Here is a 27,984-nt window from a genome sequence, read left to right as displayed (position 1 = left end):
ATAAGAGCCTAGTTGAGCAGGTAGTCCTGGTCCATCCCTAAAACAGGCCAGTCCAAAAACTGACTTGTGAAAAGTCGGTCAGCTTTATTATAAACGTCCTTTTTTTCCCCCCGCAGGTGGTTACATGTTGCGTGTGTGCCCTATTGAGATGTAGCATTGGTCCCTGCGTTTGTTGTCGGTCTTAACTACCAGAGGATTTGTGGCCGGGACTAGTATAACTTGGGAAGATGACTTTCGCCATGCTGCGGCCCGTGGCGACACACTTGATCTATTCTGACTTCACCGTCACGTCCGAGGATGATGAAAACCGCAGCGAAAGCGACGGCAGCTCGGAGCAAAGTTACTGTGGCTCCACCAAAAAACGCAGAAGGATTTCGCACCGACTGGAAGGGGAGGCCCCGGTGGTGGTGAAACAGAGGAGCGCAGCTAACGCCAGGGAGAGAGGCAGGACCCAGAGTGTCAACACCGCATTCACAGCTCTCCGGACTCTCATACCCACCGAGCCGGTGGACAGAAAGCTCTCCAAGATTGAAACTCTCCGACTGGCATCCAGCTACATTTCCCATCTGGCCAACGTGCTTCTTCTCGGAGACGGCGGCGCTGATGGACAGCCCTGCCTCGGCGCGGTTCATGCGCGAGAGAGCGGGGCGCAGCAGCCGCGGACCATCTGCACCTTCTGTTTGAGCAACCAGAGAAAAGGGGTAAATTCTGTTGTTCTGCATATTCGTTTAAGCCGGCTTAAAATCCAGTGCAGCTTAAATACAACTGGTGTGTTCAATGTGCTAAATGCGTATCAAAGTGAACACAGGCCCGTTTTTGTCTTGATCATGCTTTTATGAGAAGCTTCCTTCTAATGCAGCATCTGTTTATCTTTCAATCCTGACCACTTTTGTGTAACTCCCATTATTTTGTCTTGGAGTGTGTGCGTAAAAATACCTTTACGCACGGCACATGTCTTGGCGCTCGCTGTAAATTCCTCACACAGTCAGACACAGATGTTTTTTATTCTCTTTTTTGACCACTGTGAAATCTTCACTGTGGTTCAAAACATAATGTGATTTGATTTGATTGTATTGGGATCTCCATTAGCTGGGGCCGTAGCCACAGCTATTCTTCCTGGAATCCACCCACAACTTGTGCAGCTATACATTGACGTGCATCATTACATTAAAAACAACCACCAAAAAAACAACATTCAATACATCACTGAAAGAAAAACAACAAAAATAACAACAAAGACAACAAAATTCAACACAACACAGGACAACACAGGACCTAGTATAAATTATTCACAAACCATAGAGATGAGATTATGACATTGTTCACTAATAATATGACCAAGCAAATGCACACAGAGAACCCTCAATGATAATAACAGCATTCATTAAGTATTATCCAATACAGAGTTCTGCTCAGCTAGGAGATGTTCTTTAAGTAATACTTCGAATTGAGGTTTTCTATTTTCTTGAATGACATGACTAGGCATTGCATTCCAATTATTCATGGCTCTATATATTAGAGTGTTTTTCCCTTTGGTTTGTTCTTACTTTAGGTAATGTGAATTTACCCTCCGTAGCATGCCTTGTTGCTGATCTACAACATAATGAGTATATGGCCTTTCACTTTGCATTTGGACATTAATGTGACATCAAACAGTGAAGATGAAAAATGTTTTGTAGAAAATAAACATTTATAATGTCTTTATTTCCCTAAAAAATTACAATGACTTCTGGTGCCGTTACATTAATATTGCTGAATCTTTATATGACTCTCTTTTTTTTCCAGATAAAGGATGCCAAAAACTGTTTAAAAATGCGAGGGCTGGGTCCGCTGCGAACGAGACGCTGACTGAAGACCAGTGAATGATTAGCAACCTGAAAATCCTCAAAGACTTTCTCAGGGAAGAGTCAAAGCTGGTGTTAGCACAAACACTCACACCAAGACACACATGCTGGATCAAATTTTGGAAACCAAGAAGAGACTATTTATACTTGACTGAGAAAATTTAAGCATAAGCCTTTCAAAGATGCAGTGCATTTGTTTGAAACTTATGAGTTTTTTTCCTTTTTTTTTTTTTCCCACTCGAAAGTTTAAAATAAAATATATTTTATCAAAATAAAAGCTGTTATTTTCCTGCTTCCCAGGTTTTTCCGGTGACAACAAGAAACAGTTTCATGAAGAAAATTCAATGTCAAAATTTGTTTCAGATTGTGTTAATGATTGGGACATTGATGTAAACTAAATGCATGCAGAGTAAAACGATGAAATTGACAACAGAAAAAAATAGAAAAGGTTTATTTCTGGGATCAACAATCTTTTGACACTTTCTCTGTTTCAAGCTGTTACTGCAGATTGGAAAATTACATAAAATACCAACTTAAATTTAATGAAAAAGTTTAACATTCTTTGTCTGACACCTAAATGCTCAAATAACAAACTGTATTTATCTTCAGCTCCATTTGCAAATATCTATTTTCTTAACGATCAACTTAGTGGTATAAAATGTCTTTTATGTCTTAATGGAAAGATGTCTCACTCACACACACACACAAACACACACATACACACACGCACACACACACACACACACACACACACACACACACACACACACACACACACACACACACACACACACACACACACACACGCACACACTTCCACTGTTTCCAGTAATGTTGCCAAGACGTTGTTTATGAAGCGCGCAGAGCCTCAAGGTTTCTGGTGTCAATGAATGGTATATTTTTTTCCAGATCTCACGATGGCTGTTTTTTGAAGTCTGCTATCGATTAGTCACGGCAAATAGTAGCCCACACTCTGCTCGGAGCCCCCAACACAGCTGTTGGTATGTCAGAGGGATAAATCACTGCTGTGGGCCCAATGGACAGGGAGAGATGGGGTGAGAGGTCAAATGTCACGCTGGAGCACAGAAGTGAAACCCTGCTGATGTGTAATCATGGAAAATGACGCAAATATAATGCTGCCGTTGATCCTGAAGAAAACTTTCTATGAATTTATATGAATGGATTAGTTCATGTGCCAGCAGTGGTTGAAGATTCCCTCTGAAGTTCATACCGAGGTTCTTACTGTCACTATCATCATGACAGTCTTATTCATTTGCTTACATTCAGCTGCAAAGGCTTCTGTGGGGCAGCTGTGGCTCGTAGAGCAGTCGTTTAACAAACGGAAAGTTGGTGGTTGGAATCCGGGCCCTGCAGTCCCATGTCGAAGTGTCCTTGGGCAAGACGCTGAACCCCGAAGTGCTCCCGGTGCTGCGCCACTGGAGTGTTAATGTGTGTGAATGTTTATCTGATGAGCAGCTTGTACGGCAGCATCAGCCACAGTGTATGAATGTGTGTGAATGGTTCCTGTACTCTGTAAAAGTGCTTTGAGTAGTCGTTAAGACTAGAAAAGGGCTGTATAAATACCGTACATTTGCTTTTATATTGTCTTGCAAGGTGGTCTCCATAGCACAGAGACGATTCAGACTTCTTTCACTGGGAAACATTTCATAAGTGCGGTGATATCCGGCTGCAAAGCAAAAGCAGCCCAGTCTCTGCGGGCCTGTCTCTGTCTTTTCCAGTCTGAAAAAGACAGCGTTGTGATCAGTCCAACAGGCGGATTGCAGCTCGGACACAGAGACAACTGAGCCCAAGTTCCTGTCTGGCATCGCTTTGAGTCAGACGTGCAAATGTTATCCTCAAAATGACGGAGCGAGGCTCCCCGGTGACACAGGAGGCTGTATGGAAAGTGAATTTTAGGGCAGTTAGAGGTGCATGCTGGGGGTCCGAGCTCCCCTCTACCCCCCCCCCACCCCCATCCCCCACCTGCCCTGTCAGGCTAATTGGAATTTGCTGTGCTAAGTCCTCCATGCTCGGGTCCCCGGGGCCTCCTCAAATGGCTCCCCGAGGCTCCCCCCGGCAGGAAGACGTCACAGAGGCACAGGAAGGGAAAACAACGCGCAGCCGACCTCTCTGAGGAACTCTCTGTGCGGCGAGCTTTGGGTCAGCGCCAGTCTTGACTTCATCCGGCGCTGGGGCCCAGATGTACTGCTCTCTGGTGGTGCTTTTCAGCATGAGCGAACCAAATAGTGAGTTTTCCATCATTTCGGAAGTAGACAGTTTGTTTTTTTCTTTCAAGATGACAGGTAACAAATTGATGGCAGAGAGCATCAGAGGAGATGAGGGAGAAATAAGGTCAGGGTGGATGTGTTTAACATGTCTGACAGGCGAGGAGCCACCTGGGGACCACTGCAAAGGTTTACTGCTTCGATTCGGTGAGTTTTTCCTCTTCCTCGGACGCTCGCATCTCTTAATCCCAAAAGGGATTTTGTGCAGGAAGAATCTCAGCGCAGCTGTACTGAAGCTAGATGGCCGTTCCTCCTCCTGCTGCCAGATTTATGACCTGAGATGACAGTCTATTGTTTTGTGGAAGATAGAAAAAGAAAACAAGAAGAAGAAAACGCTTGGTTACTTTGCTTTGTCTGCTATATTATGTCATGTTTTTGAAGGATGAAGCCTGAACTCACCCCCTGCAACCTAAACTAAACATAAAGCACAGAGACAAAAAACAAGAGAGGGAGAGAGATGATTCTGGCTCCCATCTGTCCACACTAAAAATCACTGGGTTAAAAACATAGCACCACTGCAATACTGTTGCACCTGTTTGAGTGCAGTACTACTAACTTATCTTTACCCAGTACTAATTGGCTGTTTTGACCCAGCATTAGTGTTATTTACTAAAATATGGTTATTTTGACCCAGTTTACCCTTAAAACTGTCACAAACACTGTACTATTAGTTGTGTAAAATGATGATTAAAAACGGCAAAGGATACACTTAACAATCTGTAACAAATAGTGACATGTAAGCCGTGTTGGATGTAACTAAGTATATTTACTTAAGTAGTACTTTACTTATTTCCATTTTATGCTACTATATACTTGCTCCACAGCATTTCAGAGGGAAATATTGTACTTTTTACTTCACTACATTTATTTGACACTTACTTACTAGTTACTGTTTTTACGTAAAAAAAACACATGGTATGATGCAGTACTATACTACTAATCTACCCAATAGTATACAAAGTATCTAAAATTGGCTCCACATGGACAAACTACACTATTACAATTCTTTTACAGTACATAGTGATAAAACAGAATAATAAAACCTACTTCCACTCCACTACATTTTTACATTTCACATGTACATTTAGCAAATAATACAGGACTTATACTTGTAATTGGAGTTTGTTTACATTGTTGTATTGGTACTTTTATCAAAGCAAAAGATCGTAATACTTCTTCCACCACTACCTGTACAGCAGCATTAAAAAGTAGAGTAGATTATAACAGTTTGCAACCATACCAGATTTAACATAAACAAAGATTTTAAGAAGATATGTGTTCAGGATTTGGATGCAAGATGGCTGCACTGCAGTAATAAAGTTGAAAAAAAGTTAATTGTACAATAAAGCTCACTTTAATGTAAACCTAAAACTATTGTGTGTGTAAGATTTGTCTTCTTTATGTTGCCCATTAAGAAGCTCAGTGCGTTATTGTACGTAACAGATTGCAGTTTAGTTTTCTTCTTTCTACCTTTGCAGAGTTATTTGTGCATACAGTAAATGTAGAAGAAACGGCCATAATGTAACATATCAGCCTGTTAATGTTGATTGACTAATAGTTATAGGTCTAAACAAACAGAAGAGGAAACATGTTGAGCAATGGCTCCATGAAAACATCTCTTCAGATTGAACACAAATCACTGCTCTGACTGTTCAAACGTCTTCCTCCCTTTGCCTCGCCAAAAGAAAAAGCTAAAATAGATGATCCAGAAACGGGGAAGGATGTAAAGTGTTTTTTCAACGTCATCTGGGAGTGCAGTTCCGATTCCCAGATGGGTGCTTAACGTCAGCATTTTGTAGTCTTGCCAGAGAGCTCTTGTTAGAAACAGACCTGCACATGGTAATATTTCAATGGCTTCTGCTCTCCCAGTCAGTTTCAGCATGTTTCAAACACTCCCTGGCTGGGGAGATGGCCCCTTGCTCCACCTGCATGTCAAAGATATTAATGGTTCTGAGTCACTTTGTGGCTCAAGACCCAGGTACCTTTGACTGAACATGACCGCTTTTCCAAACGGAGGAGGAGGACGTCTGTCTGCCCGACAGTCAGCTGAGCCTCAGTGGGGGAGAAAATCCTGTCTGAGGAGGCGGTTGTGTCTCCTCAAACATACAAGAACAATGTTTTTCATGTGCCAGAGAGTTTGGCAGGGCCTTCAGACAGAGGGAGGATGATGGAGGGCTGTACAGTGAATAGGATGGGCGGGTGTGGGGAGCTGGTAAAAGGAAATCCCTGAGAAGAAATTAGGGAACAATACAGACCGTCGTAACACAGCTCTGTTCTGATGCAGGCTCGGACAATCAACCTCCCGCACTCAGCAGCCTGCCAAAGCCTAGAGGCAGAGGTGAGAATCCAGTAATACACACTGAAAGTGTTTTTTTTTTTTTGCTTTTTTGCTTCCTTAAACAAACAATTGAACAGGCAGTGTGATGCAGCTCTGCAGCCTCACAAACACAGGAACCATTTCAGTTACAGTCGTATTCAGTACAGAACAAATAGATTATCTAGATCTAACAGGAGAATCATATCATCCACTCTGGCATGGGTGACAGCATATATTTATTATAATGTATGTTTGAGATTTCTTTGTGTGAGTGTGTGTTAAATTAAATTCTAAATTTTAGGCTTTATTTAGATTATCTTTGTTAAATTAAGTGATTTTTTATTTTTTTATTTTATTAAGGTAGCAGTGTTCCAGAGTTTCTTTGGCCATTCTGCCTCAAAGAGATACTAAGTAAATAACTCTGTTAACTATAGTTACTTTGTTATGGTGGCAATATACAACAATATGCAAAGGGCAACAAAGACTGGGGTATTTCTTGGGGACGTTCAACGTTTTAAATGTTGACAGTTATTTTACAGATCCATCATGGCGTCATTCCAGACCTTCGAAACACAAATCAAATGGGCAACGTTGTCAAGGTGGGGAGTAAAAACATTGGTGAGCGTCACTGTCTTTGTCAGACATTTTTCGTAACGAATCTAAAGCTTCCTTTCTTTAAGGAATTTCACATCCTGTCCTTGTCAGAAATACAGTTCTCTAAAAATGAGGCGCAAAATGTTCATTTATCCCATGTGTTATAAATGTTCTTAATTCTAAAAAATACTGTCTGCGTTCTGTATTGCATGTGCTGTACAAGTCTTTAGTTGTCCTATTGTGTTTCTATTGTGTTTATGTTTGAATGCTTCCTTGCTCCTGAAAGAAATCCTCATGTCGGACACTAAATATCTTATATGGACTGAACTGAGAAGGATTTGTTTTGGTTTCAGTTTAGAGTTTTGGTGTTAAATTCTGGGTAATTTAAAAAAATAAATAAAAAATGGCCCAAATAATCTCAAAAGTATCACCCTATCAGCCTCTCCAGCATCGAAACATTGGTACTGCTAGGGTCCATCAAAGAGCTATATATCTGTCAAAGCCCAGTAAACATGCACACTCTTCATGGGAAAGTCTCTGTGTACAGGGCCTGTGGGAGAGATGGCGGAACCATTGGGACGTTTCATTTCAGCAAACAGAGGATTTCCTCAATCAGAGGCTAAAGAGTGTGCAGTGAACAACCTCGCTGACAGAAACATGGAGACCTACGCTAGCAGCTGGGCGTGCTAACAACCTCTGGGATTTACTGTGGCGTGCAACACCCTTTAGCTACAGCACGGAGAGCCAGAATCAAACACATACTGTACATGCACACATCACACGTGCACTCACTAACATTCACACCAACAAATAAACCTTCAGAGAATCACAGCTTTGCTAAGTCTTATGAACTTCCTTCCTAATGACACGATTTCCTTTTAACACATACTTTGTATAACTGTAAAACTCCCTCGTGCTTGATTAAGATGTTTGAATAAATGCAGCACAGAACATCTGCAGTGACCGACAAGTGAGAGATATTTAAGAAATGTGGAGCATCATGCTTTTGTATTTGCTATCTCTCATGCTGAGATTACTCCCTGTCATAAATCAAAAATCGCTCACAGCTGCAAGTTACCGGTGTCCAATAGGAAGCGGCCAAAAAATCCTCATCTCCACTGATGTTCAGTGTTAACATCAGTAGGCCTACATTTCTGCGTCCCTGCGCTCACTGTGCCAGCTGCTGCTGAATGATGCATTGTTTGATGCAGATGGTGGAATCCAAAGACCTCACTCTTCCCTTTTCCATAAAGCCAGTCGGCTATTAATAACCATATATCGACCTCCTTTGTCAACAAGAGCGACACCTACAAATAATATGCTTAAGGGGGACAATGGGGAGTTCCCTGCGATCAAAACAACAGGATGAGCCAGGTTCATGAGTGTGTGTGTGTGTGTGTGTGTGTGTGTGTGTGTGCTTGATTGATGTGAGCCATGGTATGTTGGGCGGTTAGTTTCTTGGAGAAACATCTCACTAACCAGCTACTGTAAGTAAAATCCGTTTTAGCAAATCCAGATTTGTGAGACCAGTTGCAGCTTATTTATACTCATAACAGTTCATGTTTTTATGTATTTCATGTGGGGCAAATCTGTTTAATTTAAATATATATGGTAAACTGCCTAGATAACAACATACTGTACAGCCTGATCTTGTAATTATTCTTACTGGGTGCAGTCTTTTCATTGCATTTTGTATTACATGTATAGTTTTCACACATTCTGTTGCCTTATTGTCTTTTGTATGCTTGTCTCTGGTTGAATGGGTCCGTTTCACGTTGTTGCATCTGTGACGCCCCAGCTAACTGTGGGGAAGATAGGCCACAGCTAGCATACAACAAGATTTTCAGGTGCTGTTAAATGAACAACAATTTAGTTTTGTACCTTTAAATAACTCTGCCTTGCTAAAAATAAATTATTTTGTGTGGATAAAGATCTGAACTGAACTGCGAGTGTTAAGGAAGTGACCCAAAACTCAAATGTTTTGTGAAAAATGTATAAACGAGTATTAACACAGTATGCACTGCTGTGAAGCACCACATGGTGGCAGATTTTCCTCAGATAATGAATGTCTCCAAATAGTAACCTGAAAGCTAAAAATGTGCCACCTTTACAGGAAATGGGTCCTTTTTAAGTGAAGTGAGAACACCCCTTGTTAGAGCTAACTCCAGTGACAGATGAAGTGTACCGTCAATCATGTCCCAGAAGGTATTGCTGATTAAGGTGAGTTAAGTTTAAGTACAAAACTTGAGCTTGTTACATTTTAATAATATTGTATTGATCATTTCCTCCACTATACAAACTAAAGTAGTTCAGTCAGTGTATAGATGCTGTTTGTGTTTTGATTATCTCAGCTGCTGTTGGTGCATTATGCAACCCAGGAAATGCAAACTGCAAACTGCGATGAAGATGTTGTTCTGAAGTGTGAGCGTCCAGGTGTTGATATTGACACTGTGGATTACCTCTCTGTGGCATGGTACAAGGTCAGTGATCCCCTTCATTAATGTTGCTAAATTTAAGCTACAATAAATGCCACAATAATAGTTTGTTTTATCTTGTGTGTCAGTGAGTTTCATTTAATCTGACAAATTCATTTTTGGTTGTTACTTTAAACAGTTCAACAACCAGAAGAAAAAAAATGGTATCATCAGGATGTCTAAAGATAACAATACCCCGCAGTACTACAGCTTCCCTCGTTCACCCCAACCCAGTTTTGGAGAGAAACACAGTTTGTTGCTGCCCAGGGTGACACCTGAAGACTCAGGCACCTACGAGTGTCACATCAGTGCAAATGTGGGGAGTCAAAATCAGGATCTTAGCGTCAACCTAATGGTTCACGGTAAGCTATGAATTTAACTTACACCACACTTGGCACAATATACGACTGAATTAAAGCATCTGAGCTGAGCTAAAAACACATCTAGATAGTATGTTGATAAGGTTTTTGATATTTCATCTCTAGTGTTGGGTATAACGGCCAGCCCTAGACTTTTGGGGGCCCTAAGCAGGATTTGGTTTGGGGTTCCCTCCTCAATATAATGTGTAGCCACTTAATTTGACAGGGAAAGTAAATATTAGTTTAAGTAAGCATGTAAAGACTAAAGTGAGACAACATCTTTACATAGACACCGGAAAATGCAGTATTTGTCTATTACCCTCTAATTGGTCCTTCTCAGATGTGGTTAAAGTTTGATGCATATTCTATATTGTGTTTACTTACTTTTCATCATAGTGATAATGGGTATAGATAGTTTGACATACTGTATGTCTTGTCCCACACTGTCCCACAGCAACACTTAAATAATATAGCATTAATAAGAGAATTGAAACAGATATTTAAAAGTAATGCAAAAGTTACTTTCTCTAGTAATTTATTACTTTTAGCTTATACGCAGTAATTGGTAAAGCAATTCAATTCAACCTGATCTCACAGAATTCCATGAAATGAACACGGCCCCTTAACTCAAAATCTGTGGCAGTTTCACGGATGGGCCCACGGAAGAATTCCGTGAAATGAACAAGTTAAGGAAAAGGTTGTGGGTGGGCTTTCCATGACACGCGGGACAACAACGGGATGGTTGGGTTTAGGAAAACAATAAATGGTACGTGGTACGTGGTAAATTGCAAAAGATTTGGAGACTACAAATTAATTGTTGTAAGTTTGTCATCGAAGATCATATTCCGTGTGAGGTGCGTACGGAACGGTAAATTATCAAATCAACACATACAAGATTGGAATCAAACTCTGTTAAACCATGTGCCATATATAATGCATCTTCAGATTAGCCAAAATATTCCAACATGATAGTAGAGGGTTAAATACATGACTAATGCTCAAGAATTAAGAGTGTGTTCAAGTTTTTTGGTTACAGCTTTTGAAGATGCACCAAAAATGAGCACTTCATTAATATAATCTGTATATACGTATATCGAAATAATTCATTTCTCTAAAGCAAGTTCATGAACCAAACTTGTCTGCTTTAACCTTATTTCTGCGTCACAGAGCGTGCCGAGCCACATCAAGAAGCAGGAAATACCTTTTTATAAGGTTAGGGTTAGGGTTAGACACATTTTTTCCTTTCCACTGTGACAGTTATGCATTTTCCAAACATATATATTCTACTGTTCATTAAAAATGGAATGTCGAGCAACAGACAAATGTTGCCTCTGCTTGATAGTTCCTTTTTTAGATAAAAACATACATTGGAATTTTTGTCAAATTGTCTGCTAAACTTTTTAAAGGAATAATGTTTAATCATCGATGAGATACAAGTATCAAAGAACATTTATTTCTGTGATAGATTTCTGCTCTGAAATGTCTAATTTAAACACTGATTTCTGTCTGAATACAGCTTGTGCGACCCAGGCTGACCTGACAACAATGACAACTGTGTTGAACACGACTCAGTCCGCAGCAGTCTGCCACAGACAAGTGGAGGACATGCCAGTCATGTGGAGCATAATAGTTTATGTGGCAGTGGGCCTCAGCAAAATCGTTTTAGCTCTAATCAGCATTTGGGTAAATAAACTCTATTTATCTTCACGCACTGTACACTATAAGAAAGGTCTGTAAAAATACGGGCTAATATACTGTGTTTATTTTAAGGAATTTTCTGTAATGATTTTTCACAGGTGTTTTTCCCGTATTTTGATTTGCGCAATGCATCTTGGGAAGTAGACTCACCGCAAAGCGCGAAAAAATGCACGAAGCCGTTCAAAAGTTATCTGTTTCACTGGGATTTTGGAGCAACCTTTCTTACACCTCTGTGGTAAAAGTTCAGAAATATATTGTTTATGATATAGGGACTTATACTTCATCCAGCTTTTGTTAACCTGTGTGTTTTTTGGGGTGTCAGGTCGAAAGGGTAACGTTAGCTATTTTAGCCGGTTTGCGCGCTTTGTAACATTAACGTTAACTGTAGCCAGGTACAAATGGCAACGCCGTCCGTGCTTCTATCACGGTTGGGCTGACTTAACCAGCTAACGTTATCACAAGCTAAAATGGGGCCGGTTGGGCCAGCTAGTTAATGTTGACCACAACGTAACCGCTAACGTTCACAGATACTCATTTTGGCAGGTCGACAGGCTAACGCCATCTTATTATATTTGTACCTAGCTAATGTTACAAGCCCGTTGGCGTTAGTTGGCATGTTAACGTTGGATTTGTTGCAAGTTATGAAGCAAACATGGTCAAGTCAATTCATTTATGGAGCACATGGCCAAAATGCTTTATAGATAATTAAAATGAAAATGGAATGTGTAATGGAGAAGAGGAATTGATCAAAAAGATTGTCATGTTTGGAGGTGGAATAGTGGAGGGGCTGATACTAATCAATGTAGTGCTTTGAAAACAGAAGAACAAAATATTTGATTATCGCAATACGTCTGAAGTGATATTTAGAGGAGACATATCAATCTCATTTTCTGGTTCATACTTGTATTTTGGGTTTCTACTAATGTGGCTGCATGTAACATAGTAAGGGCAGCCAAACCTTAATTGCTTGTTGATTCCCATGTTTTCTGATCTAGACAGCCCAAAAAAAACTAACTGGGTTGTTAATTGCACAGTTTGTGGGTCTGTAGGCACTCCAGATACCCAAATGTATGTGCACAAGCACTGAGAAAGTGAGTTTCATGATGTCTCTTTTAAGGCAGAATCAAAAGTGACAGAGATTTTTTTGCATGTCCACATCTGCAAAACCAAGAACAGTGGTTAAACCGCTAATTTGAGGCTTTAAAAATTAGGACTCATATGTCTTGCTTCTGTTTAGCAAGAAAAAGTTTCTTGTCATCCACCATTTCACACTAAAAACTCTGGACTTCACCTGGTTTGAAGGGGAAGTACAACTACATGACAGTGCTCTCTTAAAGTAGCCCTCTGTGGTGTCATATTATTATATTAGATGGGGCCTAAAATGGAGCCTTGAGGAACAAAACAGCAGAAAATGCAGGTGTGGGCTTAATATACTTTAATGTGTCATTTTAGAGGGCATAGACAAACAACGTATTTTGTTATTCAATTTGGAGGACTTGTTGGGCCGTCCTACAGTTTCAAAAAAATTATTTTACACTCAGTGGCCACTTTATTAGGTAGGATACACTTATAAAATCGAACAGCTCAGCCATAAATTCTACCTTTACAAAAATACACATTATTAGATGCATTATGATAAGACATTGGCTTATTCCACCTGCCACTGAACATTATCCTGCATGAATTAGTTTTGTTTTTGAATTTTTATATCTAGTGTGAAACCCCTACAGTTTGTCGAGAGGTCGTAGGCGAGCTGATTCCTGCTCTGATGCACCATTTCCTCTAACAGCAGCCCGTCTCTATCTTTTTGTTTTTGTTTTCTTACATGCATAGTGAGTGGGCTTCTTTCCAGTTGAACAATTTGCTGAATTCTTTTTTGTCGTTCAGGTTATTGAAGCTGTTCGTATGAGGTCTTCAAGACGATGGCAGCATTAGTGACGAAGCTGACCTGTGAGATCATGTAAATAGCGGACAAATCTTCAAAATCAGCTATTACACATGATTTTATTGTTGCATTTCTTATGTACTGTACTTCACTTGTTTTCAGAGATTTTTTTTTCCAGTAAAGCATCCTCAGTTTCTAAAAATGTGTCACTCTGCTGAACCAAACCATGTGTGGCTTTTTTATTGGCACGATAGAGGTCAACTCACCAAGAATATCTAAACAGTAACAGACATGAGAGGATGTAAAGCTTATATAGAGGAACAAAACCACACACACACACACACACACACACACACACACACACCATGCACACACTTCTACAGGTGTAAACAGCATTTATTGTAGTATATGATAGCTGATATTGTGATAGGTATATCGTAACATTGAATGGATCTGTGTACAGGGATTTTAACAAACTTCTGATATGCTAACATAGTTTAAATGAAAAAGCTCAGCTAATTGTCTGTGTTTTTAATTGTGCTGTTAGTTACTATGAAAAATAACACATTTACTTTTCACGATAAAACTAGAGCAACTGTATCCCACAGCTTTTGGGATTCACCCACCACATGTTCTACTTTAGTTCCTGTCATGAATCAACTGCTCAAAGAAAATGATACCACTCCACAATGAGTAGAACCACAAACACCAATAAACATATCAACAAGCCGTTATCAGATGTATAATCAGATGTATATTGTGGTTATGTTATCTTTAAAAATCTCTTTCACTATTCAGTTTCAGACTTTGAGTTTGAAGGCTGAAGACCTCTTGCGGTGAGTGCTCCCCTGTTTAGGAAGTAAGTGTGAAAGTGCAGCATGTCGAGATGCTGTATTCATGCTCTCCAGTCTGTATCGACTCTCCCTGTTGGGGATGTAAAGAAATCCAGCAGCTTTTATCCTGCAGACACTAACACCCACCGATCGTCACAGTGAGGGAGCGGGTGAGCGTCTGCCTCTGAGTTCTCCTCCTGGTTTACAAAGTCAAACTAATACAGAAAAAGCATTAAATGGATCACTGCCTTTTGAAAATGTTGATTTGAGATCATTAAGGAGGCGAGGCGTCTCACGGAGAGCAGCTCAGCAGGCACAGAGTGAGGGAAAATGTGCACAGATCCCCACCTACTGGCACATCCTCAGACAACACCACCACCACATTCAGACAAAATCAAACATCAACTGAAGTTAGAGTTCAAGAGTTGAACTGTTTTTAAACAGGCTTTACATCATTTAAATTTGTGAGATTTGGTATTTGGTATGATGCACCATGGAGTGAGCCAGTAAGTATAAACTCACTACTGGGTTTAAAAGAAGAAAAAGAAACTGTTGTAAATTTGATTCATTAAATTTGTGATTTAATGATGATGCGGTCTGTCTCTAGATCTTTACATAGCAAATAGGTTTTTACTACTATATTAATGTTCTGAATGTTCAGACACTTTAACTTGAGTTTTTTTTATTTGAACAACAAAAACAAATTAGAAACATGCAGAACAATGCTGTTCATGTTTTTTATAATGGCTCATGCCAACTATGTTTCTTGGGTTAAAAAAAAAGTATCTTTATTTTTGTATTGTCCTACTTTTATATTGACACTAGAAAATAGGAGCGTAAAGCACCATGCTCTTTGTAGTAAATATGCATTATAGCTATCTATCAGAAAGTATCAGGTTACAGTTACAATAGGGTTAGAATACAGAAGTCTACATAGCATTTCTATTTTTTATGAATGGATTTAAATGTATATTTAAACCTACATTGTGTAAATTTTTTTGTTGATTCTTAGCAAAAACCCCTTTGTTCTTTCACAAATATGTGCTCATTCATGTGTAATTACTTGTACCAACTAATCAAAGTATTCTCGTAAGCGTAGAATCTGCCATTTAAAATCACTCAGAATACAATCGAGCGAGTCGCTTGAATGACGACCGCCATGTTGCGCCTCCATCTTTAAAATACATTAGCCAAAGAGGGACATACCGCCGCCTTTCACCCTCTTACACTCGATGGCACCGTGACGAATGCCAGTGGGCGATTACTCACCAGGGAAGTGAAAAAGAGAATTAAAACGACAACGCGACAGGCAAAGCAACAAGACCAAAGTTAATATTGGAGTGGCTAGAACAGCTGCGTGTAAACGACGGAGATACTAAGAGCTAATTTCAGATTTGGCCACCATAGGAGTTGAAACACGCTCGGAATGGGGGTAGAAAGTAATATTTAGTTGGTTGTCATATATAATTTCACCGCTAGATGGGAGAAATTCTTACACAATTTAGCTTTAAATGTACTGTGTTTCCCTACTGATTCTAAAATTCCCTTAGGCGATGCACAACATTTCTTCCTCTTTCCAAGGAGGTTGTAGCATGTCAGAACTTTAGAGCAAAGCCTGAAGCGTTTACTCAGTTTTAATGATTTGGTGGCACACCTGATGACAACATTCAGGGTCCAGGACAGCCAAAAGGCCACAATAAGTCAGGAAGTTCACTGTTTACACAATGAGTAACGTGAGCTAATTAAATACGCTGGATACACGGTTAAATGTGATTTGTTCTTACCAGTGTTCTTACTTCGTACTTTGTCCACAGCAATCCCACCAATTGGCCCCAAACCGTCCCAGTTAGATAGTCAATGCTGTAAACATATTCTTTGTTAATTTTTACAATCATTCACCAAAAGAACCAAGCAGGCCTGCCTTATTGCACGATCCAAATTTTCTTCAAACCTTGCGAAGGTTGTTGTTGTTTCCCGTAGTGAAGGGATTTGGGAACGGCAACACACATAGAGACGAAGGTCGAGGGGCAACGCCTGACCACTCGCCGGATGTCAGGCTTTATCCTGGAACTGTACTTCCGTTGCTCCAGACTACTTTGAGTGTTAAATAAAACGGACACATGATTGAACTGCCACTGTGTGGCCGTAAATAGAACGGTTGTAGGCTATGTGCCGTTTTGGGAGTCTTTGGAAATCGACCTATAATGTCATTTAGGTATGAAGATGTGTGGCTATAGTTGTAATTAGACCAGGCTTTACCAGCTGCAACATTAAAGTGATGTACACATCAATGCATCAACAATTAAAGATGAATCCAGTCATTTCTGAAATGGGCCATTCTGCATATTGCATAATGAGCCTAAATTTACTGTTGGTATTTATAGGCTATATTTTCATTGTAATACTTTTGTACTTTTACTTGCAGGGTTTTTACTTGAGTTGTGGTGGTAGCCTACTTTTGTGAAAGATGTGAGTTATTGTAGCTTGATGTTGTTTTGCCTATATATACAATCCCTGGTTCACCAACCTGCAAGCTGCTCTTAAGCTGCACTTGTGTTTGGCCTCTTACTGAGAAATCAACGGGACAAAAGCAAACTGCCCAAACTGGGAACCAAATCACAGTGCCTAAATAAACCCGGATAAAGTCCTGCTGCAACTTGCTGCTGCACTATGGTGACTCTTCTGTTTAACAGGCTTTCCAGAACAAACAGAAAATCTTGTCTATACACGAAAAGGTCTACCAGATGTCGTATTGAAGTCTGTCAGCCATTGTCACCACCCTACGAGGAGTTAAACTGTAGTGGCAAGTAGTTAATCTTCTCTGTACTCGGACAGAGTCTTCAAAGTACGTCCTATATCAGGCTCCCCTCAGGCACTCTAGAGCTCCCTTCCCTCTGAACAGAGCTAAAGTTCACTCCAGAGATGAAACTATCAGTTGTGTCCAACAAGCTGTGGTGCATCCACAAAGAGCTGATTCTCCTGCTCACTCCACTGGTGTTTCTGCCATTACTTTTTACTCTGCCAGAAAAGGTGAGTGATTTAAGCTATTTCTCGTCTTTTTTTTGTCACAAATAGTCTAATGAATGAAATCATCAGACCGAGACTCAGTGGTGGAAGAAGTACTCAGATCCTTTATTTAAATAAAAATATTATACCATAGTCTAAAAATACTCCATTACAGGTAAAAGTCCTGAATTGAAAATGTTACTTAAGTAAAAGTACAGAAGTATTATCAGCAAAATGCACTGAACAGTAAACTCATTATGCAGAATACCTCCTTTCAAAGTGGTATTATTATTATTATTATTATTATTATTATTATAGAATTTTATGCAATTATGTTTTATTGTGTTTTATCACTAATAAATACATATAAGAGCATGTTATATTTGTATTTGTATACTACTCAATTAGTAGCCTACTGCATCATATCATATCTAAAAAGCATATCATGTTTTTCAATCATGTTTTTATGTAAAAAGTAATTTGTAACTATAAGTGTCAAATAGATATAAAAGTACAATATTTTCCTTTTTTAAATGTAGTGGAGTGGAATTATGAAGTATAGGCCTACTTATAATAAAAAATACTACACTATGTTAGCTGCAGCCCCATCTCAATAACCTAAATCTACAAAATATATTCATTTATTATGTTTATATTACATTAAACCAGCACCTGTATTGATTTGTAATGTAATGTATACTTTATTAATCCCACAAGGGGAAATTACAATGTTTTCACTCTGTTGTTATTACACACATTACACACTGGCCTGAATTACACACACACATGCTCAGTACCTATACGTGCACTAATGGAGAGATGTCAGAGTGAGGGAGCTGCCCATGGAAAGGCGCCCTGTGCAGTTGGGGGTTCGGTGCCTTGCTCAAGAGCACCTTGGCAGTGCCCAGGAGGTGAACTGGCACCTCTCCAGCTACCAATCCACCACCATACTTTGGTCCGTATGGGGACTTGAACCAGCAACCCTCCGGTTCCCAACCTAACTCCCTAACTCCCTACTGACTGAGCTACTGCCACCCCCTGCAATTATATTTATGCCACAAACTGTACACTATTCCTTATGCATTGTATTTAACTATACAGAAGCATGCCTCTTATGCACACAGTTGCACATGAATGCAATTTCTCTCTCTCTGACAAAGTCACTGTATTTCTTCCTTTTTTTCCCCTGTCACATCTTTTTCTTCTTTTTAAAGTTGGCTAAACATTAATGACCACATGTTGCTTATCTTTTAGGAGGGAAAATGTCTTTATGTGGTGGTGCTGATGGCTATGTTTTGGTGCACAGAGGCCCTTCCTCTGGCCGTCACGGCAATGCTTCCGGTCTGCCTCTTCCCAACACTGGGAATTCTTCCATCCAAAACAGTCTGTCCTCAGTACTTCCTGGAAACCAATTTTCTCTTCCTCAGCGGTCTTGTGATGGCGTCGTCCATCGAGGAGTGGGGCCTGCATCGCAGAATCGCCCTAAAGGTCCTCACTATTGTCGGAGTAAAACCAGCCTGGTAAGAAATCTTTACAGGAAAAACATTTTAAAGGATACGTCTGGTGATATTCTGTATTGTTCTTATTCCCAACAAATCTCATTTAAAGAACAAAACCAACAATAAATGGATCTACTAACAAGTATTGCCTGTGTAGCCAAAACCTGATATATCTTATATAGTACTATAGAGCTCCATTGTTTTAAAAAACTATTTCAACATTTGAGTGAGCCACACTGTTGCACTGTAGGCTAGTGGGATGTGTGAAGGAGCTGATGGGAATACATTTCACTGTAATCAATTGATTGATTGATTGATTTATTAACTGATTGATAGATTGAGAAGGCATTGGAAATATTAAGATGCCCCTCCCGGAGGTGGAAGAAGCACAACAGTGTTTTGTTTTTTTATATTCTCTTATTCTCTCAAAAACACTTAGCCTACACCTACTGTGCAACATCTTCTTTAATAATGATGAATATGGGCTCCGTAGCTTATTTTGAGTTGACCTATGATACACCATTCTTCTGCTGATGGTAGTCATGAGAGGAAATGATTAAGGAAATTATATACTGTATGTTTTTAAAAAAAAGTATGTATTTGTGACCCATTTTAAAGATTTAGGTTTTTAGTCTTCATGGATTTTATTGACAATAAGAAAATATAGAATATCGCCAACCTTACCCCTCTAAGGTAGCGTGCTCCTTATTCCAAAAAGAACATCTTCCAAGTCAGCAGCTATGATAATGATTAATGGCATTCATTTGAGATTGAATTATTTCCCTAGGCTTATACTGGGAATGATGCTGACCTCGTCCTTCCTGTCCATGTGGCTCAGCAACACCGCCACCACAGCCATGATGCTCCCTATTGCTAATGCCATCCTAGAGAGTCTGTTTGGAGACCTGGAGACCCTGAAAAGGAAGAGCAAGTCCACAGAGGATCCTGAGAATGACCTAATAAATGGTATTTTTCATGTTGTTTACCTGACATGGGGAATGACTGTTTACTTGGAGCTGCTCTAATCAATATTTTTATTTTAACAATAGATGAAATGACTATCTATAACGTGAAAGGTGTAGTGATGAGCCCATCGAGAATAATCACCAACTCTGAGTTTCCCTCAGTGCTACTGAGCATCTTAACAACTTTTAGCTCATCTTTTAAGTTTTCCTGCCCACAACTTTACTGTTTTAGTCGCATTGCTCTCATAAACCTTTCATCCGCAGTAAGCAGCTCAAAAGCTCTGATAAACCCATGTACACTACCTACTCAACCCCAAACAGACAGACAGCTTAGAGACTAGTTGGTGAACATAGTGGAGCATTTAGCAGCCAAAGAGCCAGATGTTTTTTTTTTTCTCAACAGTAAAAAGAAAGAAAGAGAAAGAGAATAAAAGCAAAAAGAAAGAGAATATTTTAACTTACATTCATCCAATGGCCAGAATCCCGACTTCAAATAAATCATAATGTTGCTCTGTAACTGCTGGATGTGTAACTATAAGCAAACATGTGTTGGAAAACCAACTTTATAATGTGATTATATGTCAATGTTGTGTGACCAGCATTTTCCACTGACCCCAAATGACAGAAAACCTTATCTTTACTAGCGTTTAATATGTAATCTAAGTCGTGAACTTTGTACAGTTTTTCCAATACACTGTCCTGGTATACAAAGTTAGCAAATATCCAATTGGTAGGTGATAAATGATGCTGGATGGACCTAAAGTAATATATTAAATATATGAACAGTATAAATGAACCTGCCCCCGACACACACAAAGAGCAAAAACTCTTGCTTATACTACTACATGACAGCAACTCTTTGTTTCACCTTCTTTCAGGTCAGTCTACTGTAAAGCTGCAGTCCCTGCCCTCAATGCCTTCAGAAAAATTAATGCTGTCAATAGATGGGTAAGAAACAAACTCTGAGATCGTTTCACACAAGCCTATACATCCTTCAACATTTAAAACAAATTGGATTGAATTTGGATGGCGTTTTTTTTTTTAAAGAAATTTGACCTTTTGGGAAATTTGCTTTTGTGATTTCCTACCAAGAGTTAAATGAGAATACTCTCGTGCCAGTATGGTAAATATGACACAACAGCCAGGAGACCGTTAGCTTAGCATTAAAGCAAGGGGAAACAGCTCAGCTGTTCAGCTGTCCGAAAGTTAAAATAAAATCCAAGAAATAGTCTTGCACAATGCACAAAACCTCGCGTAAAACTACAACTTGTCATTTGTACACTTTTTTTTGTACAGATTTTAAAAAGAAGATATAATTTGTTGATTAATGATCTTTAGAGGTGCTGCTAGGTTGATTTAATTAGTTTTGGACTGAGCGAGGCTAGCTGATTCCCCCTGTTTCCAGTCTTTCTGCTACGCTAAGCTAACAAGCTGCCGGCTGTATACATTTTCTCATCTTTCTCTCAGCAAGAAAGCAAATAAGCGTATATCCTAAAATGTCTTAGTCCCGTGTTAAACTCTTTTGATGAAAATGAATGAATATACTTATTCACAGTTCATTTGATGTAATCATGTCTCTTGAAACATCAAAAGGACAGATGAGACGGAGCAGAGTGACATGAGGACGGCTGAGGAGATCCAAAAGGAGTCGGCCTATCAGCTGAAGGTGTGGAAAGGATTCTTGATCTGTATTCCCTATGCAGCCAGTATCGGAGGGACCGCAACGCTGACAGGCACCGCGCCCAACCTCATCCTGATTGGACAGCTGAAAAGGTAACTTCTCTTTTTTTGTGTGTGCAGCGTTTAAACAGTGAAAACTTTGCATCATCAGAAACAATCAGCTACTTTGTTTTACAGCTACTTTCCAGACTGCGACCTCATCAATTTTGGCTCTTGGTTTGCATTCGCTTTCCCGCTCATGCTTCTCTTCCTGTTTTTGGGATGGATTTGGATCGCGTTTCTCCACGGGGGATTGAATACACGGTAATGTGGTGTTAGACATTTGCTTATTGCAGATTACATTGTTTAAGTTCTGATTTTGATTCTTAAATTCTTAATTCTTTTAAAAAGCAGTTGGAGACTGTTATTCAAACCTGCTTTTAGTTTGACGAGGGTTTTTTATGGGTGTCTGATTTTTCCTTCTTATGTCTTTTATTGATTGTATTTCATTTTATTGTGAAGAACTTTGATATTTTTATCCGTTAAGGGTTGTATGTATAAATAAACTTTACTTGCTCACTTAAGAAACTTTATACAATCATGTTGTTGCGCTGATTTTTAGCCAAAACAGTGAAGGTCAAGATGGTTATTTATTTATATTGATTTATATTCATATGAGGGAAAAGGCTTTTAATTGTAGATAATCTTTGTAGATATGGAGTGCAGTCATTTTCATTTCTAGATTTCCATGTGTCACACAGTGTGTTTTTATTGTGTGCAGATTGTGCTTCACGCAACACGACCGGAGAGCCAAGGCAGAGGTCAGAGCCAAGGCTCTAATAGACGAAGATTACAGAAATCTGGGGCCCATAAAGTGAGGATTGTGTGTGTCTGCAAATCTCATGCAATACACGGTGAGGGAGGACATTTATATCACCGAGCCTTGTTTACTGACTGTTAACTTTACCTGCTCACTTTCAGTTTTGCAGAGGGAGCGATCGCTTTCTTTTTTGTATTGTTTGCTGTTCTGCTGTTCACAAGAGATCCCAAATTCGTCACTGGCTGGTCTGTGTTTTTTAAAAAAGGGTAAGAGAGGCACATGTGATGAAAAACATAAAGTAGTTTGCTTGTTATTATGTCATTTCTTGTTTGGAAATGAACACAGAACGTATGTATTGAGAAGCCTGTTCATTATCTTTCTCTAGTAAAGATCCCTTCCTCGTTGTCCTGCAGGTACGTCTCAGACGCAGTCACTGGTGTGATCATTGTGTCCATATTGTTCTTCTTCCCCTCGCAGAAACCTTCTCTGAGCTGGTGGTTCGACCCTCACGGTCAGTGAGCTCTAAAAGAACACACCTATTAGCGGTTCATTTAGCGGACATAGGACTTTCAGCGATATTTGATATCTAACCTATTATTTTAATCACTGTGACAATGTGATTTAAGTTATGGTATAAATAAACTATTTTGATTAGATTTGATTTGTGCTGGAAAAAAGGGAGAATACCATCTAATAAAGAGATATAACAAATGGAAGCAACCAGTTAGCAGCTTGGGTCGAGTCAGAAGTTGATATTAATGACCAAATATTTGTGAACGATTTAAAGACATTTGGTCTGTGTCTCTGGCACCCACTATTGCGGATACTGTAAATAAGCTGAGGAATGTTAATAATGTAGATTAGAGAGTCTGAAGCTGAAACTGTAGTTTCTCTGTTTCTGTGATTAGAATAATCTCTAAACGCTATGTTGTCACACTTTGGGGTTTTTGTTTGTGTATGTGTGTTTGTGTGAACATGCGTACAAACTGTACGCACGTGTTTGGTGTGTGCTGGAGACACGTGTGCATGTGTGTGTGTGTGTATTATTTTCAGCTGATCAAATAAACCACTGGACGCAAGAAAAAGAAAAAAAAGAAAAGCAAATCATGGGGCTCATTTGTCCCTCTCAGTGTAGGTCAAATGTTTTGAATGTGAAAATTGTGGAGTGGAAAATTGTCTTCATCCCACCAAAACTGTAGGATATAGTAACAAAAGATCATCATACATGTATAAAACATGAAATAAACACTCTAGATTTGTGGGGGAGTTTTTACTCTAAAATTCAGATTGCAGTTGGACTTTTAGACTTATTAAAAACATTTTGAATTGCCAAAGGAGCATTATAGTGCCCCTGAGTCTCTTTTATTAAAATCTTGATTAAAGCTGTGAAATGCACCCTTTTGTGCAGGAAGTAAACAAGACATTGTTTACTGTATACAGTTGTGATTTAGAAGTTTGAACTGCATACATCTTTTATGGAATCAGCTGACAACACTGATGTTGTAGAAAACATTGTGCTCATAAAACATGAGCGCAATTTATTATATGATAATCTTGAATTGGAGTTCTTAATTGTTTGTTTCCCTCCATGTCTTCCCTTTAGCGTCAAATACTCCTTATGTCCCACTCTTATCATGGAAGAAAGCTCAGGACTCTGTTCCCTGGAATATCATCCTGTTGCTCGGAGGCGGCTTCGCTATGGCTAAAGCTTGTGAGGTAACATTTTTTGTTTTTTTCAGGTTAAACAAACTATATATAATGTGTTAATTAGAGAACTTTAAAGGTGCTGGTAGGTAGATTATGCTACCCTTGGACAGAGCCAGGCTAGCTAACTGCCTGCTGGCTGTAGGATTATATTTAATGCATAAATCTGGAAGTGCGAATGTCTCAATCTTCTCATCTAAACTCTAGGCAAAGTTTATTTCCAGCTGAATGCAAGATTAGTGACTTTAGAGTTTGCATGTCATACGTCTGTGTAATAAATGCATCTCTTTTGTTCTGTTGGCTCTTTGCTGTTCTGCTCTGTTGGGTTCTGTTCTTCTCTTTGTTTCATTGTGTTGAGATTGGATCTTTGACCTTTGACCCCAATCTTGTGGCTTTTGGCAGGAGTCTGGACTGGCCTCCTGGATCGGAGGCCACCTCCAGCCTTTGGCCGAGGTCCCTCCTGCTGCAGCTGTGATGTTGATCACTGCTTTCCTGGCCCTTTTCACTGAGTTCGCCAGCAACACTGCCACAATTATCATATTTCTACCCGTCATTGCTGAACTGGTAAGACTGGTGTTCAACTTAAAGATATAAATTGGGTTGGATTCTGTGTTCCTGTTATGAAATGGCCATTAAGATGACAGTACAGTAGACAAACCGGCACGGCAACTCATGAACTGTACAGGAACATGGTTTGTTGCTGACCTGGTTCTTTATGTTCGTCAAAGGCTTCGTATGCTTGTAAAACACTTGCAATAGATGTTATGGTTGTAGCCTGTTGGACATTAACTGCTGTTGTCAGTAATCATTATCTGCACGCACTCAGAGAATCGTTTATGTCCTAAACATTTGAACCGTGACCACCCAAATTTCCTTAAAGGGTCAGTTCACCCATGCTACTGACCTCTATGAAATGCAGCCAATGCACATACTTTTGGTTGTTTTTGCCCAGGTTTTAAAATTATCTTATTTGAACAGTTTTCATTGGAACTACATTTTTCTCTTATTTTGTCTTATAATCTAGACGTCATGTGCGTCCTTTTCTTTGCAGCTAAGCCTGAGTTATTTGGGCACTTTAGATCTTGGATAAAACATAAATTTGTGTGGGTTTGAACAACGCTTTTTCATATGAAATAAGTTTGCAATAACGGGGTCATGAAAGTACTAAATGACTTACATCCTATCCTTAAAATGTGATGACTTTGCTTCGACTTTGTCTTTGCAGGCTATTCGTGTCTCAGTGAACCCTCTGTACTTCATGATACCTGCAACAGTAGGATGTTCATATGCCTTCATGCTGCCAGTGTCCACACCACCCAACTCCATCGCATTTGCAACGGGACATCTCATGGTCAAAGACATGGTAAGATCCTCACATCGGACACTAAAACCTATTGTCACCTTTCATCACCTATAGCTTCGTGTTTTCTGCTCCTGTATTCTCAGGTGAAAACTGGCATTGTGATGAACATCCTGGGTATCCTCTCAGTCTCTCTGGCTATGAATACGTGGGGCGTTGCCATGTTTGACTTGAACGTGTATCCAGAATGGGCTCACCCCATCAACACGTCCGCTGTTGTTACTGATGTGCGCCTATCACCTGTCCAGTCACTCAATGCTACACTCTGATCACTCATCCCAAAGAGTATCAGAAGATTGTGTAAAGATTTAACACTAAACAGGGACAAAAGTCTGTCTGTAGACGTCTTCATTTGTGTCACTAAAATGTCAGAAGCCTCTGGGAGTTTCAGCTGTTACCTTTCAGTGATGAATTTAATACGTTTGTTACTCAAGTGTCTTTTTAGTCTCTCGAGTGCCAGGATTTCATGCCGGGAACTGTTGGTAATGGCATACTCCAAGTTTTAAGTTAAAAACAAGCTACTTTTTTTTTTTTTTACATTTAACCTCAACAACAATGACAGTGAGATGTCTGAAGAGTTCTCTTTAAAATATTTTAGGAAACTCCACAGTCAGACTGCAGAGTTTGTATTAATGCTAGACTGACCTCAGCTGGAAGAATGAGAGACACCTCTGTGAATAATTATTTTTAAATATGTATTGTTTTTGGTTAAAATTACTGAGAGATCATGTTACTTGTTTATGTATTATATGATGCATGTTTAATGCCATAGCACATAAACATTATTTTAAATCTTTTCTACATTAGAGTATGAATCCTGACTAATAAAAGTGTAAATGATGATTTGCATTCATATATATAACTGTTGTTATAAAAAAATTGTTGGAGTTTATATTATGATGATTTAGTTGCACTTAATCTCTGTATTTGCCTGTAATGACTGCACATAGCAAGCTTATTGTTAAGAAAACACCTTTGTTATTAGAGTATTTGCAACAGCTAAGTTGTGTTTGAGTTTTTATCCCAAAATGACCTTCAATCCTCAGGTTTTGAATAGCTGTGCCTGTACTGCTGAAGGTTTAAAACATATTTCAACACATTTTGGCCTTTGCACACACAAACAGAGCCAGAAAGAGTGCACAGTTGTAAAGTACTTCCAGTGTTTGTTGATCATCAACGCGTTTGTCTGTCTGAAAACACAAGGCCCGACAACAATGGTTAACCAGTTCAAGGCTGTGGTTGTTACTGAGTGTTAGCAGGGTCATTGCAACACGACCCATGGTGTTTAAATGCAAAACTATAAAAAACAACTGAAACCAGACGAGAACAGAATGTACCCAACTGTCTGCACAACTCAAACAAACTTTGATTTGAACCAAAGCTGATTTAGGCTAAATTTTTTGAGGATCCTAAGACAGATTAGAAATATCTTACTATTCAGTTGTTACTCATAAAAAAATAAAATTGGCATTTCCGTATCAATGATAACTGGAACTATAATTGTATACTAATTCCCATGTATCTCTAGTGACACAAAATATGTAGTATTTATGGAATGGACCACCGGAGGAAAATAGGGGAGGGCCATGTCTTTTTATTCTTTGTTGAGGGGAGGGTCATCCAACATTTTTTAGTCCAGGGGGGTGGGGGTCACCAAACTTTTGGATTCATAGAAACAGAAAAATTTCAAAGTGGCTTGTTTGGTGCATATTTTTCCATGTAGCTCTCAGTCTCGGCCCTCCTTCGCTACCAGATGGGTCTGACCCATGATTTGGCTGTGGGGCAGGGGGAGCGGTGTTCCCCTGGTGGCTGAAACGGATAATTGCATTGTTTAAAAAAATGAGTGGAATATTTACGTCTGGCATGACCAGATATTTTATAAATAGATTAAATAACACAAAACAACCAAATGGTGGTAGGTAATACATCTGATTCCATATACTGCTTTAGTAAAAAGCTGTAACTTCTAACAGTTCATCTTTAAATCCAGGACCGCTAGAACGAACGACTAGTCCCGACATATACTTAGACTGTTTTTATCCTATAGACCTTCAACAATTAATGTTAAAGATATCCTCAGCTAAGCCATCTACCTGTCTCTTGGACCCCATCCCAACGAGGCTACTCAAAGAAGCGTTACCCGTGGTAAACACTTCACTACTAGATATGATCAATATGTCCTTATTAACAGGTTATGTACCGCAGTCATTTAAAATAGCTGTGATAAAACCTCTTCTGAAAAAACCCACCCTAGATCCTGAGGTCTTAGCAAACTATAGACCTATATCTAACCTTCCATTTCTATCCAAGATCCTTGAGAAGGTGGTTGCTAATCAGTTATGTGATTTTCTACATAGCAACGGTTTATTTGATGATTTTCAATCAGGATTTAGAAAGAATCATAGCACAGAGACGGCACTGGTGAAAATTTCTAACGACCTTCTAACAGCTGCAGACAAAGGACTTGTCTCCATTCTTGTTTTACTAGATCTTAGTGCTGCATTTGACACTATTGACCATACCATCCTGTTACAGAGACTGGAACACTTAGTTGGCATTAAAGGAATCGCACTAAGCTGGTTTAAGTCCTATTTCTCTGAGCGATCCCAATTGGTTAACATTAATGATAAACCCTCCAAGCACGCTAAAGTTAGCCATGGCGTTCCTCAAGGCTCAGTGCTT

At 39.4% G+C, this 27,984-nt stretch overlaps 3 protein-coding genes and 1 long non-coding RNA gene across 4 annotated transcripts; 3 read left to right on the top strand and 1 right to left on the bottom strand.

The window, feature by feature from the left end:
* tcf15 (transcription factor 15) lies at positions 1 to 2,269 on the top strand. Its single transcript, XM_039801194.1, has 2 exons — positions 1 to 701; positions 1,786 to 2,269. Exons 1-2 carry the CDS (start codon positions 228 to 230, stop codon positions 1,846 to 1,848), a joined length of 537 nt encoding a protein of 178 aa, XP_039657128.1. The 5' UTR covers positions 1 to 227; the 3' UTR covers positions 1,849 to 2,269.
* A 6,890-nt stretch (positions 2,270 to 9,159) lies between these two features.
* Positions 9,160 to 14,914, top strand: LOC120558412. The gene is made up of 5 exons (XM_039799397.1): positions 9,160 to 9,260; positions 9,392 to 9,520; positions 9,654 to 9,876; positions 11,390 to 11,556; positions 13,459 to 14,914. Exons 1-5 carry the CDS (start codon positions 9,234 to 9,236, stop codon positions 13,504 to 13,506), a joined length of 594 nt encoding a protein of 197 aa, XP_039655331.1. The 5' UTR covers positions 9,160 to 9,233; the 3' UTR covers positions 13,507 to 14,914.
* Positions 14,915 to 16,926: 2,012 nt separating this feature from the next.
* slc13a3 (solute carrier family 13 member 3) lies at positions 16,927 to 25,571 on the top strand. The gene is made up of 13 exons (XM_039801624.1): positions 16,927 to 17,319; positions 18,550 to 18,815; positions 19,582 to 19,760; positions 20,638 to 20,707; positions 21,353 to 21,532; positions 21,617 to 21,742; positions 22,200 to 22,292; positions 22,400 to 22,504; positions 22,652 to 22,749; positions 23,842 to 23,954; positions 24,345 to 24,506; positions 25,168 to 25,305; positions 25,389 to 25,571. Exons 1-13 carry the CDS (start codon positions 17,212 to 17,214, stop codon positions 25,569 to 25,571), a joined length of 1,821 nt encoding a protein of 606 aa, XP_039657558.1. The 5' UTR covers positions 16,927 to 17,211.
* Positions 18,654 to 20,519, bottom strand: LOC120559701. The gene is made up of 3 exons (XR_005639351.1): positions 20,222 to 20,519; positions 19,606 to 19,708; positions 18,654 to 18,790 (listed from the first exon to the last, which is right to left on the bottom strand). It is a non-coding gene; the product is annotated as an uncharacterized LOC120559701 (long non-coding RNA).
* Positions 25,572 to 27,984: the final 2,413 nt, after the last annotated feature.

Source organism: Perca fluviatilis, chromosome 5, assembly GCF_010015445.1.
Source record: "Perca fluviatilis chromosome 5, GENO_Pfluv_1.0, whole genome shotgun sequence".
Classification (NCBI taxonomy): domain Eukaryota; kingdom Metazoa; phylum Chordata; class Actinopteri; order Perciformes; family Percidae; genus Perca; species Perca fluviatilis.
This window is presented reverse-complemented; position numbering and strand designations above follow the sequence as displayed.